This window comes from Caretta caretta, chromosome 6 (assembly GCF_965140235.1).
Source record: "Caretta caretta isolate rCarCar2 chromosome 6, rCarCar1.hap1, whole genome shotgun sequence".
In the NCBI taxonomy this organism is placed as follows: Eukaryota; Metazoa; Chordata; order Testudines; family Cheloniidae; genus Caretta; species Caretta caretta.
In genome coordinates this window covers 81,560,005-81,585,633 of record NC_134211.1, presented here as the reverse complement: position 1 = coordinate 81,585,633, position 25,629 = coordinate 81,560,005, and the positions used below count along the sequence as shown (strand labels likewise).

Sequence of the window (25,629 nt, the reverse complement as noted above, 5' to 3'; positions counted from 1 at the left end):
GGAGAAAGGTTCTCCCATGAAGGATATTGTAATTTTAGTGACACATCAGTCATTTACCTGCTGTTTGTGCCAACAATGGCAAACTCTACTGTGGCTACACAACTAGATTATCTGTATGCAAAATGCTAGGGAAAAACCTCACTACAACAGAAATTCAAACTAACAAATATGGGAATGCATTTCCTCAGCCATTATTTTTATTTCCTTCATCTGAAAATTCTAATAATCTCTATCCCAATTCTCACCCCTTCATTTCTGCCTGTGTCTAATATTGTCTCTTCTCCCTGGGGAAAAAAAAAGCATCTCCTTTTCTTTCTACAACCTGTTTGCCGTTGTCCATTCTCTTGCAGTTCCCCCCGGTACACTCTGTCTGCACTTGTTTCCTCCCCACCTCCACTACTACTGCTTCTCTCTCTTCCCTTTGGCTCCCCCTGTAGCCTATTGTCCCCCCACAACCCTCGCCCATCTCTCTCACTAAATAATAAAATAAGTGATGCATTCCAAGCCAATTTGCTTCTCATACTAATGTGCTGCTCCCCCACCAGAAGGGCGCAAATTGGCTGTACAGTAGCAGAGAAGGTAGCTCAATTAATTAGTCTGTGAAACTGCTCTCATGTTCTCCTCCAAATAAAATAATAATAATAATAAATAATCAGAGTGATCATGGCCCTTGTATGGATCATGGACCCCAAAGGCTGAGGCAGGGATGCCTGCAACAGGTAGAGGTTTTTAGGAAAACTTAATGACAAAGTTTCAACCCAAGCAGTTGGTTTACACTTTCAATATAAATTACTTTATCTTTGCAATGATAGGGCTCAAAGCTTACTTGTCCAAAAATGGAAACTGAGATTAGCTTTGACATATTTAAAATAGCAAGTAGGGGTGCATCAAGGATGGGGGGCAGAGGGCCCAACCTCCTCTCTTGGCCCCTGACTGGAGCTGGAAATTTGGCCCAGCTGCCCCTCCATCACGACGCTAAGTGGCATTACAACCCTGTGTTCCTGCTTGGCCCCATACCTTTGCAGTCCTTCTGTCACTATGGGCACCAGACACCGCCATTTCTAGGGAGAAGCAGAGCAGGGGCACCAGGGAACTGTAGTCCCCAGGAGGGTGGGAGGATAGGATCCAGGCTTTTGGTACTTCCTGGGCAAGTGGAAATGCAGGAAGAGGTGAGGGTCTGGGGCTTGCAAAACTACTTGGCCCTTGGTAGTGATGGTGCTCTTCAGCCTGTCTGCCTCTTTGGGTAAGAGAGCTCAGGGCTGGGTGCAGGATGGGGAGACCACAGGGCTGGGTGAAGGGCGGAGAGCACAGATCTGTGTGCAGAGGTGATGGAGGGAGGCATATGTGGGGTTGCATGCAGGGCCGTGGAGGGACAGCTCTGGGCCTCCTCCTTAGGAAAATTCTTGTTGTGCACCAGGTAACAAACTACCTAAGATGGAATGTCCCTGACCAGTGAGGCTAGTAAAATATGCTTTATTTCACTGAAAATCTCCCTCTTGTGGAGTGGTACAAAGCGTGCATAGAGCTGTGGCAGTTTGGGAGACACTGGAACTGCCACTGGTCACTAGCATAGCTGGGCTTCTTTAGCACTCGTCTTAGGCCTTGTCTACACTACAGGGGGAGATCAATAAAAGTCATGCAACTTCAGCTATGTGAATAATGTAGCTGCAGTTGACGTACTTAGATCTACTTATCGCAGGGTCCACACTACGCAATGTCGACTGGAAATGCTCTCCCATAGACTCCCTTTTTGCCTCTCGTTCAGGTGGAGTACAGGAGTCGACGGGAGAGTGATCTGCGGTAAATTTAGCGGGTCTTCACTAGACCTGCTAAATCGACCATTGATACATTGATCGCTGCGCGTTGAACCCCTGGTAAGCGTATACAAAGCCTTAGACTGTATACAATAAGAGCCTGGATTTTGGACCAGTATGTAATTAAGCCATATAGGGAAATAGAGTAAAATAGAAATAGAGTTGGGTCCATGTACAGGACGCATACATTGATATGCACAATTTGTCAGAAATAAACAAATACCTTCATTTTAGTAATGTGCTAATTTAATTTTAAAAAGAGAAAATAGGCAAAAACTAATCTCCGTGAACCAATTCTAAGTTTTGCTATGCTTTTTATAGTCATTGGGAAATTGTACATGAGAACATTTGTAAACATCTGTGAAATATTAGCAGACTGATGAGGACAAGAGACAATGGTTGTTTGCTGTGGCAATCTAATCTTCAGAGAAAAAAAATAGTCCTTATTTCACCTTCTCCAGATCAAAATCAGCCAGATCCACTTTGTTTCCTTTGAATTGTTTTTACTTCAAAAGTGGTAAGTTGATTAGAAACAGGAGAACAAAATGCAGGGTTTGGATTGTCTCTGGGCACTGAATCCATGTCTAAGCCTGGTGTTTCAGCCTCAGGAACTTTGGACACAAACTCTCTCTGTGGTTTTAGGAGGATAGCTGCCTCATTTCTTTGATTGAACATCTGTACTGGCATTTGTAGGGCTGAATCCTTGTCTCGGTTGAGACACTGGAAAAGGTTTCTGACGTCCTTACGGAATTTAGAGCTCATTCCCATGTAGATGAGTGGGTTGTAAAAACTGGCAGATTTGGCAAAAAGGCTGGCTAGGACATTGGTGATTGCTGGCACTTGAAACCCACATGCTGACCACATAGAGATTACTGCATAAGGAGACCATGCCAGGAAAAAGGCAAAACAAATTACAAATGACACCTGAGAAGGAAAAATAACATGAGATCATCAAAACTGTAAACACCACATTTCTAATGTCACGATTCTAGAACTACTTCAGCTTTTGGAAGAGCATCTGCATTTTGTAACTGCTAAAAGAGCTACTCACCCAAAAGTCATTTTCACAAAGCTCTAGCCATTATCTACCAAAATTAAAGGAAAAGTCTTCCTCACTTTCTCGCAGCTAAATAGAATCAATTAAGAAGCTATGGAAGAGAGTCTGGGTCTCCTTCAAACACACTGGGACTATAATTTTGGTCATTCATTCATATTCTGATGGCTGGAAAATGGGTTTAGAAAAGGGGGACAATTTAAGTTTTAACTCCAGTGAATAAGGAAAAGCTTCCATCAGAATAATTTGCACTGTATGCATCAGTTAGATAGAACACCATTGACACTCTTATAAAGTACATTGATTTTGGTAGGCCAATGTGAATACTCAAATGTACAAGCTATTTTGTTTAAATGTACTATATTTCATAATCAAAATGATTTATCCTACAGGACTGGAAATAGTAAAACAAAATTTTACAGTGGAGACCTTTTGTTGTTGCCAGTAATGTTGTACGGCCAGCAAATTTTGCTGTCATTTAAGGAATGTTTCAGGAGATACATTAACATGCAATATGGTGGTTATAAGAGGAGAGCAAATCTTTAATCAAGTACAAAAAACATTGAAAAGTCTAATTTAAACCAGAAATGACTCTGAATGACCAGAAGTCCCTGCTTTGGCTGCTTCTGCTCCTATCCATTGGAGTCTTTGGCTGGTTCCACTGCACTTTTTCCTCAAGGTCACCTGGAGTCAGGGAGGCACCAGCTGGATCCTGGTGCCCACAGAGCATGTGCGAGATCTCCCTTGAGCAGTTCTGGGTCCAAGGTGGTGCTGGGAGAAGGGAGGAACCCCATTTTAATCCCTCCAACCAGTGCAACTATCCCTGCTTTGTCTGCTTCTATAGCTGCAACTACACGCTGGACTATCTGGCTGGTTCCTATTTCCTATTGGAAACACTCTGTGTAGTATCTTAAGAAAAGAATAGATCATAGTTAAGGCTACATTTTACTCATGGATATTTTTAGTAAAAGTCATGGACAGGTCACAGGCAGTAAACAAAAATTCATGTGACCTGTCCACAACTTGTACTATATCCCTGACTAAATTGGCAGTGCTCATGGGGACTGGGTTGGGGGGACGACTGTGCATGCTTGGGGGATGGCCTGGGGGGTGCCCCAAGTGCTGGGGGGGTGCCCTAGGTGCACGGGGGTTACAGGCATTGCAGGGGTGGTCTGGGGGGCACTGCAAGTGTTCAAAGGGGTGGTCCTGGGGGCACTGCAGGTGCGAGCCATCCGGGACCCATGCTGGTGCTACGGGGGTGGGGGCGGGGGTTGGTAGGCTCCCTACCCGGCTTCTTGGAAGCAGTGACATGTCCCTCCCTAAGCTCCTCGCTCCGTGCCGCGCACTGCTAGCCCTGCAACTCCCATTGGCCAGGAACAACGGCCAATGGGAGCTGTGGGGGGCAGTACCTGTGGGCAGAGGCAGCGTGTGGAGCTAGGAGCTGAGGAAAGGACATGTTGCCGCTTCCGGGGAGCCCCCTCAAGGTAAGAGCTGCCCCTCCCACACCCCAACCTCCAGCCCCCCCACCCAAACTCCTCCTGCTGCTGGGGGAGAGGGGCAATGATCTGAGACTGCCCCAGCAGTGGCAGGTACGACTGGCCCAGGGGGCTGCCCAAACTGCTCAGGGAGCTCCGGCACCAGCCACACCGGCTGTGACTTCCTTGACAAACTCGCAGCCTTAATTATGGTATAGATCAAAAGAAGAGATAATGGCTGTCCTTCATATGGGGAATCAGAGATTAGAGACACATTAAACCATCCAGTTTATCCTCATGCAGTTAAAGGATTGTTCCGTGCATTTCAGGGTATGGCTATGCAGACGTCCGAGATGGGAGTGCAGCATACGTAGCTATACCCAAGCTAGCTTTGATCTAGCTAGCTCAAATAGCAGCAGTGAAACTGCAGAAGCACGGGCTGTATAGCCCCACCCAGGACTTTGGGGAGGTACTCAGTCATCTATTCCATGTTGTTATCCATGCTCCCATGGCTTCACTGCTCCTGTCATTTGAGCAAGCTGGATCAAAGCTATCTTAGCTCCGATACCCTTAATGTGCTTACTGTAGTTTGGTTAAAATTATGATTCAGGATAGAGGAGGGAGAGGAATATAATCATTTAAAAGTATTTGAAGAACATTAAGACCATGATAGCTCATGGTTCAAGGGGTTTACTATGGATAGGGTTGTTGAAGGGTCCAAACAATAGGAATAATGGTATCACACTTTAGTGAAGGAAAATTTAGGCTGAATACAGTTAGGAAGTTTTTCCTAATGTCCAACCTAAATCCCCTTGCTGCAATTTAAGCCCATCGCTTCTTGTTCTATCCTCAGAAGTTAAGAAGAACAATTTTTCTCCCTCCTACTTGTAACCACCTTTTATGTACTTGAAAACTGTTATGTCTCCTCTCAGTCTTCTCTTTTCCAGACTAAACAAACCCAGTTTTTTGTATCTTTCCTCATAGGTCTTGTTTCCTAAATCTTTAATAATTTTTGTTGCTCTTCTCCAGACTTTCTCTAATTTGTCCACATCTTTCCTGAAATGGGCACCCAGAACTAGACACAATACTCCAGTTCAGACCTAATCAGTGCGAAGTAGAGTGAAAGAATTACATCTCATGCCTTGCTTACAACACTCCTGCTAATATGGCCCAGAATGATGTTTGCCTTTTTTGCTTGTGATCTATTATGACCCCTAGAACCCTTTCTGCAGTACTCCTTCCTAGACAGTCATTTTTCATTTTGTATGTGTGCAATGATTATTCCTTCCTAAGTGGAGTACTTTGCATTTGTCCTTATGTAATTTCATCCTATTTACTTCAGACCATTTCTCCAGTTTCTCCAGATCATTTTGAATTTTAATCCTATCCTCCAAAGCACTTGCAACCCTTCCCAGCTTAGTATCGTCTGCAAACTTTATAAGTGTCCTCTCTATGCTATTACGTAAATCATTGATGAAGTTATTGAACAGAACTGGACCCAGGACCGATCTCTGACGTATCCCACTGGATATGCCCTTCCAGCTTGACTGGGAACTACTGATAACTACTCTTGGGAATGGTTTCCCAATCGTTATGCAGCCATCTTATAGTAGCTTCATCTAGGTTGTATTTCCATAGCTTATTTATGAGGCGGCCATGCGAGAGAGTATCAAAAGTCTTAGTAAAGTCAAAATATACCACATCTACTGCTTCCTCCCTATCCACAAGGCATATTACACTGTCAAAGAAAGCTATTAGGTTAGTCTGAATGATTTGTTCTTGACAAATCCATGCTGTTACTTATATTATTATCTTCTAGGTGTTTGCAAATTGATTGCTTAATTATTTGCTCCATTATCTTTCCAGGTACTGAAGTTAAGATGACTGGCCTATAATTCCCCGGGTTGTCCTTATTTCCCTCTTTATAGATTGGCACTATATTTGCCCTTTTCCAGTCTTCTGGAATGTCTCCCGTCTTCCATGACTTTTCGAAGATAATTGCTAATGGCTCAGATATCTCCTCAATCAGCTCCTTGAGTATTCTAGGATGTATTTAATCAGGCCATAGTGACTTTAAGACATCTATCTGGTCTAAGTAATTTTTAACTTGTTCTTTCCCTATTTTAGCTTCTGATCTTACCTCATTTTCACTGGCATTCCCTATGGTAAACGTCCAATTACCACTAACATTTTTGGTGAAAAACTGATATAAAAACGTCATTTAGCACGTCTGCCATTTCCCTATTTTCTGTTATTGTTTCCCCCCCTTCATTTAGTAATGGGCCTACCTGTCCTTGGTCATCTTCTTGTGTATTTGTAGAATGTTTTCTTGCTACCCTTTATATCTCTAGATAGTTTAATCTCGTTTTGTGCTTTGGCCTTTCTAATTTTGACCCTACATACCTCTGTTATTTGTTTATATTCATCCTTTGTAATTTGACCTAGTTTCCACTTTTTGTAGGACACTTTTTGAGTTTCAGATAATTGAAGATTTCCTGATTAAGCCAAAGTGGTCTCTTGCCATACTTCCTATCTTTCCTATGCAGTGGCATAGTCTGCTCTTGTGCCCCTAATAATGTCTTTGAAAAACTGCCAGCGCTCTTGAACTTTTCCCCCCTCTGACTTGTTTCTGATGGGATCTTACCTACCAACTCATTGAGTTTGCTTAAGTCTGCCTTATTGAAATCCATTATCTTTATTGTGCTGTTTTCTCTCCTGCCATTCCTTCGAATCATGAACTCTACCATTCCATGATCAGTTTCACCTAAGTTGCCTTGCACTTTTAAATTCTCAACTAGTTCCTCCCTATTTGTTAAAATCAAATCTAAAACAGCCTCTGCCCTAGTAGTTCCACCTTCTGAAATAAAATATTGTCTCCAATACAATCCAAGTACGTGTTGGATAATTTGTGCCTTGCTGTATTACTTCCCCAACAGAAATCTGGATAGTTGAAGTCCCCCATCACCGCCAAGTCCTGTGCTTGGGATGATTTTGTTCGTTGTTTTAAAAAAGCATCATCCACCTCTTCTTCCTGGTGAGGTGGACTGTAGTAGACCCCTACCATGACATCACCCTCGTTTTTTACCCCTTTTATCCTTACCCAGAGATTTTCAACAAATCTTTCTTCTATTTCCATCTCAAACTCAGTCCAAGTGTATTTATTTTTTAATATATAAGGTAAGGAAGACCTTATTTCATTTGTGTCATTTACAAACATTACAAATGTAAGGGATCAGATGGGTTAGCGGGTTTAGTAATAAACCACCTTTCCTCTAGGTCACCAGTTCAAAACTGACCTGACTCAGTGGGGACCAGGGGTGTTCAATAGTCTAGATGAAATGAGGTGGTGGGTTTCAATTCAGGTCACAGACAGGACTCCACATCACAACTGGTGCTTATTAATATCCTTATTGGCAGGCTCAGGAGGATGGCTGAAGATGGAATGAGCAATGAGACCAAACTGTCCTCTCATCTCTAAAATGCTTAGGGTACGTTGGTAAGGAAACATGGGGGAAATTTTGCAATATCGGTGGTGTGCCTGTTCCAGGGATAACTAAAGGGATTTTCATTTTATTTTCTCTCAAATCTAGCATTGTTCTAAGAGTTAAATTACATATATGTATATAACCTGCTATATTGTAGGCAAAGAATTGTCCGTTACCTGTGTAATATTTCGTTTCATGAGCCGCTGCCTTTGGCTAATTTTTTTACCTCTTGTGGTCTTGTGACTTGATTTAACAGTCTTTATTATGGACACGTAACAGAAAACCATGATGGAGACAGGAATAAAGAAGCCAAATATAAAGACTCCAATCACATAGGACTTATAGACAACAGAAAATGTTGCCTTGATCCAGTCTATTTCACATGTTCCATATTTGTGGTCTGGAAAAATTGAACAGATTAAGTATGAACAAATCCTTTATCCGAAACAGTTATGGATTGTATTAACTGATGTGCACTTTACAAAGTCTTTAGAGAGGTTTATACAAGAAAAATCTGCATTTCTCATCACTTCTATATCACCTATTTAAAACAAAATTGATTCCCCATTTAAGATGTACAGAAAATGTTATTTTCTACAATTGACAAATTGTTTGTAAAACAAAATTCTCATTTACGTGAAGGCTGTATTTACTCCACTCTAACAGTGTAACAAGGCCTTAAAGTGAGCATAAATTAAGTTTAAACTACCAGAGTGTTCTAGAGGGGACTTCTTGCAAATGAGATTCAGACACTTCTGTCTTTATGTATAGAATATTATGTACAGAAATGTATATTAATTCCTTGTTTTGCCATTCATCAATCGCATTACTCAACTATCAAAGGAATGTAGCATGCAGGAAATAAAGTAACTATTGGTTTCAGTATTATCTAGGTTACTCAGTCTTACACTGTCCAGTAATATTCTGCAGAATTGCACAATGATTACTACTGTTTTTAATGGACACAGATGCTGGATAAGATTTTTCTCCATATAGGTAATTCTGTAGAAATGAACACTCACCTGTATAGCTACCCCACCCTAGAAGTGGTGCACTGGCCCAGAAAAGAGCAGTTGCCCATATCACAATCATGGTTAATGTAATATTTTTTCTATCAATTTTGTGAGCTGTAAGTAAAAGATAAAGATAACAAATTTGATCTCCAAAATAGATTAACAAGAAAGATTGTTTGCAGCTACACCTGAATTTTAGAAGAGAAAATGTTTAAAAAAATTAATGTTGTAAGAAAATAGGTATATTGAATTGTGCAATCTAACAAATGTTAAGAGCTGACGGAAATATTTCTTCACTTAATAGATTATATGAAAAAGAGCAGTTCCATTAATGAAATACTGTTACCGCCTTTTTTGTAAATACAATAGTTCTGATCAATGTTCCCTCTAATTTTTTACATCTGTGTACAGAATGAATTTTGTTATGTGCACCAATATGGAGGTGATGTGTGGCAGGAGTGGGGCCGAGGGGTTTGGAGTGTGGGAGGAGGCTCAAGATGGGAGGGAAGAGGTTTGGGATGCAGAGGGGTGGGAGTGTGGGCTCTGGGGTGGGGCTGGGGATGAGGGGTTTGGGGTGCAGGCTGCCCCAAGGCTGCAGCAGGGAGAGAGGCCGCGACAGTTCCGGCGGGGCCGGGGAAGAGGCGCCTCTCCCCAACCATGGCAGTTCCGGCAAGGGCTGGGGGAGAGACACCTCTCCCCACTGTGCACTTATGTGGCTCTTATATCCTGCTGCACGGCCACACGGCCTCTCAGTTTAGAGGAAATTTAGGTCCATATTCCCATTTACACTGAAGCCCCTCTACATTGCTTTGACAGTATAAAGAGGGCTTAATGTGGGGGTAAATTTACAGTAAATATTTACAAATATTTGTTTCCTTTGCTTTACAAATAAATAAGTAAAAAGGAATTTTCTGACTGAACTTGCAAAGATTTACTTCTAAATACTGTTGCCTGATCTGTAGAATACGTATTAATTATATTGATTACTTAAGAATCCCCAGTTATCACTTTGAAAGGGTTGCCAGGTTCTTCCCCCGAGATAGTTGGGAACCCTGATGTGCACAGTTGTAACACTCACACTATAGGAACTCTTTTATATTTACAAATGTAGTTTATTAATACATTTAGCACAAACACCCCAAGTCAGTAAGGTAGATAGATATACTACAGAATATACACCTGCACACCCATATACTCACACCATCTCTTGTAGCACAACCTGAAATGTAGCCATCATCTTCCACATCACCATCACCCATACCCGTCATTCTGGCACCTCCCAAGGACTACATCTCTCTCTCCTACCGCCCCCTAGGCTGGGATGCTGCTTTTATATGTTACACTAGCACTGCTATGTTTGATGCATATTCAAGAGGGGATTTTCTCCCTTTTCCTTATTTGTATGCCCTTACCTTACTAATGTTGGAGTGTCTTTTTCCTATAGGTTAGTATATTAATGATCTCAACTTATTATCATATACGTCAGTTTGTTACCATGGCCCTTTTGTGATTAGGTATCACGTTTGTTATTTTTGTCCTAATTGGTTATTTCAGTTCTTTCCAAGTTCCAAGATGTGATGTACCTGTTAAGTTTAAAAGGGTATGCACTTAGGAAAGCCCCTGTGCCAACCTGCTTTAACACATCTTCTATGTTAAAGGTTGCAGCCACACATGGACCTTATGCTTTAGCTCATTACCATGTATCTAGGTGAAAGATCCCAAACATATGTATGCTAACTTTGCCTTAGCTCAACATACAGCATGTGGCCTGCAGGTTCCTTGTGTTAAAATATACTCTAATGTAAACCTGTAAATCTATTATAATAAAACAAATAATCAAACCCATAAGAAAATAAGGAAGTTATAAAAAAAGATATATAGGGAAGTAAGCAGGCTAACCTAAGATGTATCTCATGTACCTATAGTCAGAACTTCCCCTTAAACTCTGTTTTTGGCTCCCCAAATATCTGGGGTTTTTTGTTAGGCCGTTTATCTGTCCAAAGTTCATAGGCCTCAAGCCTTATGTTAACTTGCTGAAGTTAATGTCTTACAGGATACAGGCCTGTAAGTTTCTTGCATTACTGCTAAATATAATGTAAAACAGTAAATATAATAAAGGCAAGCTTGCCCACTGGCTACAGTAGCAGTGAATATGACAAAGGCAAATTAGCCCACTGGGCAACAGTACCTTTTGATATATTTAAATCTGGTATACTTGTTAGGTGGTGAGGTTGGCTGGTAGCAACCAGTGAATTTTAACTCATGCCAGCATAGCATTTAGGAGAAATTTTCTGGGAACTTGCTTGACAAAAGAGAGATTTGGCTTCATTTCCAGGTGTTATCAGTATCATTGACTACTTGGGGACCCTTTTCTTTTGAAAATGAAGGACATACTGTCTTTGTCATATATTGAATAGGAACCTTCTTGTGGTGGTGATGAGGACGAACTCAGGCTCCTAACTCTGGCAGGAAAGTATCAGAAAACTGCTTGACTCTATTTGAAAGAATGAGTCCTCTTCTTCATTACTTCCTTTGGTAATGGATGATCGTGTAATGTTCCTCCCTCACATCTTTCCCTAAAAGCTTTACATCTTTCTCCTAGTTTTATGTCTCCATCTGTTCTCTTGTGTGCTTTCCATGGTTTCCTTGGTAACCCTGTGTGACAGAGAGGCACCTTGGCAATGGGTCCTCTGTTCTTTGTGAACAGGTCTCACCTCAGACCCGACAAACACATATCTTGCAGGGTATTTATCCATAAGGGATGTCATATGAGGTGTCTACAGAAAGCTCATTATTTGTCAAGACTCAAATCTTTTCAAGATGTGTGTATAGCTAACATCGAAGGAATAATGGGTTTACGTTGAAAGTATGCTTTATGGACTTGGAGTAGAAATTTATGACCAGGAGTTGATGTGCCTAGGGTAGGGGTAGGCAAACTACGGCCTGCGGGCTGGATCCGGCCTGCCAGCCATTTTAATCCAACCCTGAGCTCCTGCTGGGGAGTGGGGTCTGGGGCTTGCCTCACTCTGGCACTCCTTCTGGAGAGCAGGGTCAGGGGCTACTCCACACAGCTCCCGGAAGCAGTGGCATGGCCCAGCTCCAGCAAGGGAGCAGGGCTGGGGGCAGCTCCATTCAGCTCCTGGAAGCAACAGCATGCGCCCCCCCTGCCCCAGATCTTATGCATAGGGGCAGCCAGGAGACTCCGCTCTGCACTCTGCCTCCGTCCCAAGTGCCAACCCCACAGCTCCCATTTGCCAGGAACTGCAGCCAATGGGAGCTGCAGGAGTGGTGCCTGCGCATGGGGTAGTGTGCAGAGCCACTTGGCTGCGCTTCTGCATAGGAGCCAGAGAAGGGACATGCTACTGCTTTCAGGAGCTGCTGGAGGTAAGCGCTGCCTGGAGCCTGCACCCCTGATCCTCCTCCTGCCCTCTGACCCCCTCAATCCCAGCCCTGATCCTCCTCCTGCAGCCCAAACCCCTCATCCCCAGCGCCTGCAATCCCAGCTGAAGCCTGCACCCCTGCCCCAGCCCTGATCCTGCTCCTGCCCTCTGAACCCCTCAGTCCCAACCTGGAGCACCCTCATACATCCCAAACTCTTCATCTCCAGTTGCACCCCCAGCTGGTGCCCTCACCTCCACCTCCCCTCCTCCCCAGCTGGAGGCCCCTCCCGCACCCTGAACTCCTCATTTCTGGCCCCAGCCCAGAGCCCACACCCCCAACCAGAGCCTTCACCAACCCCAATTTTGTGAGCATTCATGGCCTGCCATACAATTTCTATTCCCAGATGTGGCCCTAGGGCCAAAAAGTTTGCCCACCCCTGGCCTAGGGGATGGCCCATGTAAGCAAGAGGGAGTTGTCACTCCACCCTAATTAGGTGGCGAGCTAATGCAAGACTCAACTGACCAGCTTTGCTCCCTCCCAAAACTATCAATGGAAAACCATCATAGGCACCACCAAACAAATGAAGCCTCCTTGAGGTGAAAAAGGAATGTTACAACAGACAGAGTTTTGCCTTGGCTGTAATTAGAAAGTAAAGACTGTTTTCAGTATAGCACAGAGAAGGGAGAAGCACTCTGGATCCACTTTTTGGAGGTTTTATGAACCTTGTGTTGCTTTCCTGATGTTTGGGCCCTGCTTCTTGTTAACCCAGCCAGCTCTGCAAAAGACTGAGCTTTTTCAGAAAAACCTATTTTATTACATAGACAAGGTAACTATTGATAAGTGTAGATCCAAGTTCACGTTTTATGATTTTGTTTTGTGTTGTCATCAGTTGTTTCCATCTTTCTCTCATTTCTAGTTAAATCTTTATTCTTTCTTAAATAATCCTTTGTTTTAAAACATTTGTTTTATTGTAAGTGCTCACAAGTGCAGTTTAGTTTAGAGAAGTTGTGGCTAAAGATAAAACTGGGGTACACAGCAGCTCTGGATAGACGGTATCTGGAATTTCTGTGAGTAGCCAGTCTCAGGGTGTTGTCTGATATATTGATTATGTATTGTTATATCGATTACTTATAAACCCCAATTAACACTTTGAGGTTTGATAGGTTCTTTTCCCAAGATCGGGCCCAGTATTATTTGAATTACATTTTAGTTGGAAGCCCCTATGTGTACGGCAATGGCCACAACACCCAAACTCAGGGAAGGCCTTATGAAATTGTAAAATGTTTATAATTACTATAACTAGTCTTTAAGTAAAACAGTCCAAACAAATAAGGTGAAGTGATACAGGAATGTAATAATGCCCAGCACCATCACATATGCATACTCACTCTATCCTTGGGGAGGACTCGAAAGATTGAGACAAATCCCAGTCTGAGTCAAGGGTCAATTCCAGTGGCCTAACCCATAACTGGATGTTTTATAGGTCTTGATGTTCATCATGCATATACATGAGAGGTTCCTCCCTCTTTTACCATATCACAACTTCCTCACCCTCATAATGTTGTGCTGTCTTATCCTATAGGTTAGTATATTCATTCATTTAATCTTATTAGCATATGTCAGTTGGTTACTATGGTTACCTATGGTTGAACATCTGCTGATGTTTTTCCCTCCAAAAATACCCCGAACTGGTACTGACTGACTTCTTGCAGTTATCAATCAGTAACTTTATGCTTAGTTTCAGCACTTTTGAATATTGCAAAACAAGCAAAACAGTATCTTACACTATCTTGTGACTTAAGGACACTGCTGGCTTATGTATTTATGCTAATTCTATTAAACAGTGTACTTCTACTATGGCTATTGGGCCTTTCTGTTATGCTAAGTGCTTACGCTAATCTCTTATAGACCTGGTACTATAGGTTTCTTGTGTTTCTGCAATATTATTCCTATCTTTTACCGTACCAGTATGTGGGCTACAGAGGCTGGATATCACAGGGGAATGATTCAAAGGGATTCAGGGATTGGGGTGCGTGACGGGATCCCCGGGGTGCAGTCTGGGACTGTGGCACTGCTGTGCCCCCCTGAACTCTCTCCGGCCTGGGCTGTCTCTGACAATGTCTTGCTAGTGACCCTCCCCAGGTGCTGTTATCACTTAGCACAACCACACGTGGAGCCCCATACCCAGCTATATTGCATAAATGCTCCCAGACCCACTCATGAATCACACAGGGAAAGGCATCAGCCAGATCCCCCCAGCTCCCAGCACTGTACCCCAGGAATATACCATCTTGCACTGCTCAAGATGAGCACTGCAAATTTATTAATTGGTTCACCACTTCGTCAATGGAAAGTGGACATACACAAGCCTTTGTAAACCTGAGCAGTTTTGCTACACACTTCATACAAACTCACTGGTAAAGATAAACAGTAAAACAAATTTATTGACTACAAAAAGATAGATTTTAAGTGATAGGCAAAAAGTCAGAGTTAGTTACCAAAATAAAATAAATTATAAGCATGCAGTCTAAACTCTCCACCCTATTAGACTGGCCAAGATCTAGCTTAAGCAGTTTTTCTCACCCCACTTGATATTGCAGTTCATAGTATGCAGATTTCACCCTTGAAACCTGGGCCAGTCTCCTCTGCTTAAGTCTTCTAGTGACTTGTTGCTTGCAGCATGGGTGGGGGCAGGAGAAAGGTGAAGCATGGGCCTGCTCTGTTCGGTTTTATACCCCCAGTTTCATGTGCTTGGGGAACACACAAGTCCAGGAATGCCTGGTAGGCATTAGAGAGTCTCTAGGCAAGGTTGAGCAATTCCCCTGGTGTGGCCTCATGCAGATGAGTCATTGAATTATAGCTCCCTGGCTGGACAATGGCTCTTGATGAGTTGTTTGATACCCCGCCCAGGCACTGGTTACTTTCCTTGCTGTTGCCTCTGGGGAACTAATATCTGGCGGACTCCCCAACTTACAGCATATTTTAGTGACCACCATGCAACACGATTCTCATAACTTCATATGCATTAACAATATACATATATGGATAGAAAAATCACTTTCAGCAGATCATAACCTTTTCCCTGATACCTCACACAGTCTGCTTTATATGCAAGATCACAATCATATATAAATGAGGAACATGAGGGTTACAGGGTGCTCCCCCAAAGTACAGAATGTCAGAGGGTGCACCTATTGTTAACCTGTAAGGCGAAGAAAGGGATGGTATTAGGCCAGAGGAGAATGCTTGAGTGGCTGAAGGGCTGGCAGCATCAGAGAGCGGAGACCCAGCTACCACAAGACAGACTCCCTTTTGCTAGAGGCAGGGAGTAACAAGGTGACTCTCAATTCTGGGTACCCTGAGAACCATCACACTCTCCAAATTAGCCTGTACACTCTCAGGAGCAGAGACTAGGGGTTCAGATTCTGATTTCATGCTGCTATAAACTGGACTGAAATCAATACATTTATTAACTCATAGCTTACACTAACATCAATGGGATTAGAATCAAACTCCACATTGTATTCTGCATTTGTAAAACATCATGCACAGGTATAGTGCAATATAATTACATACCCAAAAGCCCTATGTTTAAACTATGTTATGAAGGTAGTAATATTCTAACTTTACAATGTTTGACTTTGCAACTCTAACGACAGTCTTTCAATATACAAAAATATATATATATAATTTCCCAAGTTTTTAAAAGAACATTCTGTTATGCACTTGACATACTCTGTCATAGGATCTCTTCGTCGCAACCACAGATCAGCACAATTTGAACTCTGGACCTAGCAGCACTGCCGTTCAGACCTCTACCACTTGAGCTAAAAGACTATCTACAATAGATGGCAACATGAGTAGGCTGGTGTCCTATGTGGACAAGCCACTAGGAGGACAAAACAACACACAATGGACTGAACGAGTAGCCCCATTTTACAGACACCAAGCATACTGCACACTGTCTGATAAGCTATGCAGCAAACTTGATAAGACTTGTATATGATATATTAGAGACCTGGATTCTTTTTATTGACAGCTTCTATAACCTTGCACTGGAGTAGGAGACCTTGCTCAATAAATAAGGATTCTGAAGGACACAGAATTAGTAACACTGGTCATTAGAAGAGGTGAGTCAAGAACTCATGGGATGGTGACTCCCAGCTCAGGGTTGCAAGGGTTGGAGGAATATTGTGTGTCCCCCATCTGGAGATTCAGCTCAGGGGAGCTGCTTCAGAATGATTCAGGGAGTCACTGGGGAGCATGCTCAATACCACTGGGGGGGGAAGTGTAGTGTAGGGAATGTTCAGAGATTTCAGCAGCAAGCCTACAATAAATTGTATTAATCTTAGGTAAATGAAGATTTTTAAACAGCTTATAACTTGGCCAAATTTGAACAGGTTTTCATAGACACAGCAAGAAGTCTCTGACGCCAGAACTATCTCCCTGGCAAATTTCGGATTCCTGTTTCAAAACAGAGGCACAAGAGCTCTTAAAAGTGGTTTCAAATTTTTTTTTAATGGGAAGTGTTAGGCGACCTTAATATATCAGTTGCTACCATAGGTCCTATAAAAAGTGTTTTTTGGGAGTGGGACAAATATTTAGATTTTCGTAAAAGAACAAAGCTTAGTATTGTATTCACAAGTGCACCTCTAATTATACTGGAAACATGAGTTTTAGTAAAGTAAAAAAGACAATTGTTTGTATATTTTCAATCTAATTCTTTGGCTTGATTTTAAAGATTTCAAGTGTATAATATTGTCAACACATTTAATAAAATACCTTTGAGGTAGTGATTTGATGTTTGGCAAAGAAAGCAGACATACCTTGGTGGAGCTGGCATCCTTTAATGTATCTGATGACACTGATGGCTGTCAGGGTATTAATACTGATTAGACCAAAAAAGAGTATTATAAATCCATCCACCTGACAAGGAAAGAATGGAGAGAAGAAGAAAAAAATCCAAACTCTTGGTATAAAGGGCATATCTCAAAGGTAGAGAACACAGAAAAAACATGACATTTATTAATATTGAATATGTTTCTACTAAGTATTTTGAAAGAGTTCTCTTTAATATTTATTCACACTTTCAATTCTAGGCTGTGTTTGATCTTGCATGCACAGAAACAACTTAAGGACAGCAATTGAAAACGATTACTTTTTTTTTTGCAGGGGAAAAATCCAGGATAAAGACTAAAACAAACCCAATGTCACAGGAATCTGTACATTCTCCTGTTACTTAAGTTAGGGTCTAAGTATTCAGAAAAAGATTAAGAATCTGGAATTGTAAATAATGCAGTTACCTTGCATGTCCATACTGAAGTGATTAGAAAGCCATCATCTTTAAGAACATTAAACAGCTCTAGAATGCCCCTTGAATACCCGAAGAGGGAAATGCCTGCATCTGAGACAGCAAGATTGAAGGTGAGATAGTCCTGAGGGTCCAGGGAATGTCGTTGGTTGTACATGATGAAGATCACCCCTCCGTTGCCAAGCCAAGAAAGCCAACCTATGCAATTAAAGTCAGTGCTGTAGGACAACTGGAGAACAATTTGAAAGAAAAATACTAATTGGTATTTTGCACTTCCTCTTTTGCAGGACAAAATGGGTCATGCCATTGGCTCGCCACTTTCCATAAGTTGTGGCATTGACTGACACTGTCTTGGAGCCCCATCAATTTTGAACTACAGGATGATGGCTGTGACAGAAGAGGTTAGACAAATATATTGAGCAATAATGGGAGGAAATCTCAGAAGTCTGACAAGAGCATAGAGAGCCTCAGGTGGTTGCCATTATTAAAATTAAACTTTCATTGCAAATAATCTCCTAATTAATTCACAATTTGTGATGAACATTCAAAAGACAAGTTGACTGAATTTGGAGAGACTGGGATAATCGCCCTAAGACCGCTGTCCTGTCAGGATTTTCCAGTAGTGCACACATCTCACCAGTAATACATGTGACCATTGTACATAACATATTTTCATAAGAATATTTTTGAATGAAGCTGGAACAGATCTGAATAGTTTATATTACATTGGACATTTCACAAAAGCGCCTGTTTTTCAGGTTCACATACAAAATAGCAGTTGATCAGACATTGCCCAGGAATTAAGGAACAGAAAAAAATCAGAAAACTGCCATTGTCTTTCTGATTTCTGCCGTTTTGGGGCAGAGAATTCACTGCTATTAAAACAGCTCTTTTGTAACAATGAAATACTCAGAGAGGAGTTTCCAGTACTTAATGGGCTTTCCATAACCTGGAACTACCTGGAGACTCAGCACTGCAAAATACCCCGAATGGGCTTTCCACATATCTAACCTCAATGAAAGAATCAAAGCCACTTTAATCAGTTTATGAGGAATCTAGAAACAGCACAAGAAGCCTTTCCATCAGGCTGAAACATCTAGAATGGACCGTCACTCTCCCAAAATACAAAGAGAAAAGGGTTTCTAGAAGTTTGACCAAAATGAATTGGGCTTTTGAATACACAGAACAGGTTTTTACACTCTGACCCACAGCCAGAATTGCTATTGCACAACATCTGGAATGGACTTCCATGAGAATCTCAAAATATATTGTAACTTTGAGAGGTGGTTGTTTATATGAGAAAAGGGGGTCAACTTCTCAGCTCTTTGCAGTCCAGAAATAATGGGTAAGCCCACATGATTTCTGGTGACCCATTTCTGGAGGGTAGGGATAGGATACAGAGGGACCTAGACAAATTGGAGGATTAGGCCAAAGAAATCTGATGAGGTTCAACAAGGACAAGTGCAGAGTTCTGCACTTAGAACGGAAGAATCCAATGCACCGCTACAGACTAGGGACAGAATGGCTAGGCAGCAGTTCTGCAGGGAAGGACCTAGGGGTGACAGTGGACGAGAAACTGGATATGACTCGACAGTGTGCCCTTGTTGCCAAGAAGGCCAAAGGCATTTTGGGGTGTATAAGTAGGGGCATTGCCAGCAGATCGAGGGACATGATTGTCCCCCTCTATTCGACACTGGTGAGGCCTCATCTGGAGTACTGTGTCCAGTTTTGGGCCCCACACTACAAGAAGGATGTGGAGAAATTGGAGAGAGTCCAGCGAAGGGCAACAAAAATGATTAGGGGACTGGAACACATGAGTTATGAGGAGAGGCTAAGGGAACTGGGATTGTTTAGTCTACGGAAGAGAAGAATGAGGGGGGATTTGATAGCTGCTTTTAACTACCTGAAAGGTGGATCCAAAGAGGATGGATCTAGACTATTCTCAGTGATAGCAGATGACAGGACAAGGAGTAATGATCTCAAGTTGCAGTGGGGGAGGTTTAGGTTGGATATTAGGAAAAACTTTTTCACTAGGAGGGTGGTGAAACACTGGAATGCGTTACCTAGGGAGGTGGTGGAATCCCCTTCCTTAGAAGTTTTTAAGGTCAGGCTTGACAAAGCCCTGGCTGGGATGATTTAGTTGGGATTGGTCCTGCTCTGGGCAGGGGGTTGGACTAGATGGCCTCCAGAGGTCCCTTCCAACTCTGTTATTCTGTGATTCTATGATTCTATATACCATATTCTAGCCGTGTCTGAAACTGTTGGGGTTTTAGGAAGGGTATATTTTTAGTCTTGCCTCATTATCAGCTGGCAGTTAAATCCAAATCTTTAGGCATGTATTATGTATTTTTGCAGAAGATACTGGCCTCCATAAACTGGAAATTGTCTGTTTGCTGTTGCTTGCGAAGTGTATTAAAGAATAATGGCCAAAGTATGATTCTCCCAAACCCGATCAAGTGACTGTCAAAACTGTTCCAGTTTTGGACTTCAAAAATTAATAAACTTCTTTAGAGATCATATCCCCAGCATGACTCTGTTTAAGGAAAACAGTGAAGCCATATTAATAGCCTCGACACAAACCTTGGTCATGAAAACAGACTACAGTAAAAAAGTAAACATGGCTAGGCTAGGTAGAAGCAGCTCTAGGGAACATAAATTATAGGCATAGAGTCTCCAGAATCAAAACAGGGCTGGTCAAAGTTAATTAAGATTCTAAAAGGCCTTCTCAAGGTTATTTCGAGTCCAACTCAGTCATATTTGGCCCGGGGGAGGCATGATGGAAAAAATGGCTTCACACATATTCCAGATGTGAAAGTATTTTTTTCACGAGTTAGACAATATCCTACAATTCCAATTCACTATTATAGACCATGTGAAGTTAGAATATAAAAGTAAACTAATTTGATAAAAAAATGTATGTCTAAAGACTATGAATAGATTTCTTCATTCAGTATATGAAGGAAGGAGACAGGGAGTTGTCCTGTGTATTATTCATAGTCTCAAAATCCTGTTAAATTTGCTGTGATTTTCACTCACTCCATGAATTAAAGTAGGTTTGTGTTTGCTATTTTATGAAACCATTCATGCACATAGCTATCATTTATTATATATAATTGAAACAGAATGTAAAAACTACTTAATTCAGCTTTAGTAGTAGGGCTTTCAGTATCAAAAATATTTGATTCATATCTATAACAATAAACAAAGATCTTTTTCCTATTAACAGCGTTGTAAGTTTGCGGTTTGTATTTTGGACAAAAAAGAGCAGATGTTTTTGATAATCTACTCAGATTGTTACAAATAATGTGGAACAATTCCTGGAGTTGACATCTTCTAATTCTAAGGGAAGGAAAGAAATGTTGATTGTATCGTTGTGAATTCCTTAGGATGGTGTAGTATTATGCTATGAAGGGCATGTATGTAGAGAACTGGTCTTCACTTTTCATTTCCCACCCTACCCCAATTCGAGTTTCCATTTTACATTATTCAATTCATGTTTTAAATCTAGACTCTTTCTGAAAGCTACCAATTTCTCATTTATTTTTAGCTGGATTTTTATAATGATAAATTAACCTGAAATATCTTCAACAAAGTATAACAGCTGCAGCAGCAGCAACAAAAAGTAAATAAACGATCAGTGTCAAACTGTGAATTGGTCTTTGCATAACAAATATACAAGCATTATGGTAAGTAAAGTCCATTTCCTTTGTTTTTAAGTAACTGCAATTTCTAAACATACATAAGATTCAACTTTACTCTGGAGAAGGCACAGGTATTCCGATTTTCCACACTCATGATGAGCCGACTGCACATCTCTCTTCAGAGCAAAGAACAGAAAATAAAATTTGAAACACAGCCTGAATTTGCTTTTCACTTACCTAGCGTGAGCAAGTAAACCCCAATGATGGTTTCCCAATCCTCTGAGACAGCAAAACCAGACTTGTTACTGTGCAATAAGCTGGAGCTGTCCATCAGCACCACTCTCTCACCTTCTGGAAAGTTCTGATTCAGAAAACACAGTCGTAGATGCAACTATTTCTCTGGCTCTCTTTTAAATAAGTGTCTCACAGAACTTCTTTGACTCTTCTTTAGCAAGACTAGGATACTTACTTCTTTAGTAAGACAGCAGGAGCAACTATGTGGGAAGTGCAAAAAAGGAAGCTGAGCAAGGAGGTAAGACAGTGCTCCTCCATCTACTGAGCCTCAGCTGCCACTCAGCATCAGCATAATTAGCAGCATCAAAAGTGCTGGGATACTTGGTTTAAAGTCTCAGGGTCTGATCCACACATGGCCCAAATCTGTCTTTTACATAAAGGGCTTTGAGACTGTAAAGGACAAGGTCACTGGATGAAAACTGACTGACTTTGCCAAGGGGCTTGTGCTTTCTCTTAACCTCAATGGCCCCTAGAATGACAGAGGAGACAGTCCTGCTAAAGGTTTTCCTGCATGATCTCTTGCATTCCTTTTCTACTACTGATCTCTTTTGGAGAAAGGCCACTTAACAGGAACATGTAATATTCCAGTGATGGTAGAAAGGACCAGTGAATGCTGTAGGAATTTTCACAAAGAGATGCCCCAGTGAAATACAGTAGAATCTCAGTGTTATGAACACCAGTGTTACGAATTGACTGGTCCTTTGGAACTGGAAGTACACAATCAGGCAGCAACAGTCACGAAAACAAACAAACAAAAAGCAAATACTGTACAGTACTGTGCTAAACATAAACTACTAAAAAAAATATAAAGGAAAAGCTTAAAAAAAGATTTGACAAGGTAAGAAAACTGTTTCAGTGCTTGTTTCATTTAAGTTAAGATGGTTAAAAGCTGCATTTTTCTTCTGCATAGTAAAGACTGAAAGCTGTATTAAGTCAATGTTCAGTTGTAAACTTTTGAAAGAACCATAACATTTTGTTCAGTCATGAACATTTCAGAGTTATGAACGACCTCCATTCCTGACGTGTTTGTAATTCTGAGACTCTATTGTACTTTGTTTTGATGCTGACACAAAATATGAGGCATGGAATGTATCAAACATGAAAATCAAACTGTGTGTGTTGTGCGGGAACTATACATTTATTTAGAAATATATTAAAGCTTTATTTAATAATAAAATATATGCACCGCTGAAGTAGCAAATGACGAAGTACATACAGCAAAGCTTTAAGGAGCCTCTAGATGCTTGGAAGATAGTAAATGAATTTTACTGAGTATTTGACAATATGTCCCATGTCTAAAGATTTAAACATTCTCCCTTTTTGAAACGTTTATTATTATTTTTTTACAAGCGAGAGAAACAAGTTAAGGAGAGAACAAATGACACAATAAGATATCCCATATGGTTGATTTCTATTAATCCCAGTGAGCAACCAAAGAGAAATCAGAATTTATAAGGTTGCATAAGAGATAAAAAGGTATGAGAGCAGTGGATGTAACAAGTGGAAGCACAACTATAATGCTTTATACAGTACTAGTCACTGCACTGTGGAAAGGACTTTGCAAAAATTGAAGAGGTGTAGCAGAGGGTAACCAGACTCAATTTGGCCTGCAAAAAGGGGTGGTAATTATAAGGAATGGTAAATTTGGTTGTGAAAGCTTGGTTAACTTGGTTAACCCAAGTTAACCAGAAAAAAATGACAATGTGAATCACACATGGAGCAATACATAACTCCAGAACATGTGAAATGGAACTAAATCTGCCTAAATTGTGCTTTAAATATTGAACAAACTTTGAAATCCGTAAGAAAAGCCACCTGGCACATATTAAAATTGAAAAAAGTCTTAACCAGATTCAAGCCCATACATTTGACACTGAACCCAAGCAAACAGCAGAGTTTGTGCTGCTTGACAATGGAAGGCATTTTGCAGTAACAGTGCAGTGTCCTCTGAATATACACACCCACAATTGGTCAGTTCAGTCCACAGTTTAGGAGTACTCCTGGATTCCTTGCTGATGCTAAGTGCGCACATAACAGCATTCACGGATAATGCTCTTTGTCAGCCACATCACCCAGGCTCCATTATACACGTCCTGGCTTGAACACAACCACATCTACTTCTGCATGAAACCCTCAGCTATCAGGACACTCCAATTACTGTTGGATGCAGAAGCACATAGCCTCAGCAATCTGGGCTACAGTGAGCCTGAGTTATCCTCTGCTCATTACACTGTCTTCCTATAGAATGTGTCCATTCAAGATGTTGGTCCTTTTTTCCTCAAGGTGCTCAGGATAGCTAAGAAATTGCCAAAAGAGCTGGGATGAAATATGTGGTCAACAACATTGCTTCTCAAGCACTCAAGTATTTCACCAGAAGGGCAAAGCTCACCTGTGCAGGAAATGGAGCTTTCTTAAAGGCTGGCCCAAGATTTTGGAACAAACTCCCACAGGAATTAAGAACTACCTCAGAACTCACTCCCTTCCATTCCAAGTGCCAGATGTACTACTTTGACCTTGTTTTCACTAATCTTCACTAGTATAAACACATAGCACAGCATAGATATAATTTATTAAAAACAGACGAACAAACAAAACCTGCACGTGCAATTTCCCCCCTGGATAGAGAATGAGAGCAAGGATGAGATACACATAACAGATGTTCCAGAGTAACAGCCGTGTTAGTCTGTATTTGCAAAAAGAAAAGGAGGACTTGTGGCACCTTAGAGACTAACCAATTTATTTGAGCATAAGCTTTCGTGAGCTACAGCTCACTTCATCGGATGCATTTCATCGGATGTATTTTCCATAGTATGCATCCGATGAAGTGAGCTGTAGCTCACGAAAGCTTATGCTCAAATAAATTTAGTCTCTAAGGTGCCACAAGTCCTCCTTTTCTTTTTATAACAGATGTTAGTCATGTTGCTCTATGCACTACTGGTGGTCATATACTATAGGCGCCTAAGTAGAAACATAGAATATCAGGGTTGGAAGGGACCTCACGAGGTCATCTAGTCCAACCCCCTGCTCAGAGCAGGACCAATCCCCAAATTTTGCCCCAGATCCCTAAGTCGTCCCCTCAAGGATTGAACTCACAAGCCTGGGTTTAGCAGGCCAGTGCTCAAACCACTGAGCTATCCCTCACTTCGGATGAGGTTAGTATAAGAATTGGAATGAAACAGAGTTTTTTTTAAAGATGGGGAGTGCCAGTAGTTACCGGTACTAGACCAGAGGTGGGCAAACTACTGCTCGCGGGCCGCATCCGACCTGTGGGATCCTCCTGCCCGGCCCCTGAGCTCCTGGCCCTAGAGGCTAGCTCCTGGTCCCTCCCCCACTGTTCCTCCTCCCCCGCAGCCTCAGCGTGCCATGCTGCCAGTGTAGTGTACTAAACTGCTCCGCGTAGGAGTGTGCTATGGGTAGCAGTTACGGAGAGCAATTTACTACACTACACCGCCCTGGGCGGCCGGGCAACACTCTGGGCCGTGCGGCTGTAGCACTGCCAGCCACCGGTGCTCTGTGCTGTGCAGTAAGGGGGCAGGGAGCGGGGGGGGGGGTTGGATAGAGGGCAGCGGAGTTTGGGATGGTGGTCAGGGGGCGGGGGTGTGGATGGGGTTGGAGCAGTCAAGAGGACGGGGAGCGGGGGGGGGGGAGAGGTTGAATGGGGGCAGGTGTCCCAGAGGGGCAGTCAGGAAGTGGGGGGGGTTGGATGGGGAAGTGGGGGGCAGTCAGGTGCAGGGGTTCCAGGGGCGGTCAGGGGACAGGGTGTGTGTGGATGGGGCACGAGTCCTGGGGGGGCCTGTCAGGGGGGGCAGATAGGGGGTGGGGGCACAGCTTCCCCTAACTGGCCCTCCATACAATTTCCAAAACCCGATGTGCCCTCAGGCCAAAAAGTTTGCCTGCCCCTGTACTAGACAGACTGCTGAGTTGAGAAAATGAAAGAGTACATATGTTGATTTTTATTTCCAATATTTCCAATGGATAAAATGGCACTAAATGATGCATTTGTTTTCCTGTACTACTTTGTACTCATGTTTTAAGGAGTAGATGAAATGCATTACTTGTGTGGGGAAAGAATTTCACTTTTTCAGGAAGTTAGAACCTCCCTTTTGGTATGTTGTGTAATTATTTCATTTGAAGAAATGTCCTCCTCTCAAACTGTACTGA

At 42.0% G+C, this 25,629-nt stretch overlaps 1 protein-coding gene across 2 annotated transcripts; it reads right to left on the bottom strand.

Annotated features, from left to right (window-relative positions):
* Nucleotides 1–2,065: 2,065 nt before the first annotated feature.
* LOC125637655 (opsin-5-like) lies at nt 2,066–22,305 on the bottom strand. Of its 2 annotated transcripts, none has more exons than XM_075129744.1 (6): nt 21,412–22,305; nt 17,526–17,626; nt 17,049–17,148; nt 8,851–8,955; nt 8,005–8,228; nt 2,066–2,738 (listed from the first exon to the last, which is right to left on the bottom strand). In XM_075129744.1, the coding sequence occupies exons 1-6, from the start codon at nt 21,503–21,505 to the stop codon at nt 2,283–2,285; spliced, it is 1,080 nt and encodes a 359-aa protein (XP_074985845.1). In that variant the 5' UTR covers nt 21,506–22,305; the 3' UTR covers nt 2,066–2,282. The 2 variants fall into 2 exon arrangements, with proteins under 2 accessions (XP_074985845.1, XP_048708361.1); XM_048852404.2 differs by having other exon boundaries at nt 17,526–17,731; nt 21,412–22,304.
* Between the last annotated feature and the right edge of the window lie 3,324 nt (nt 22,306–25,629).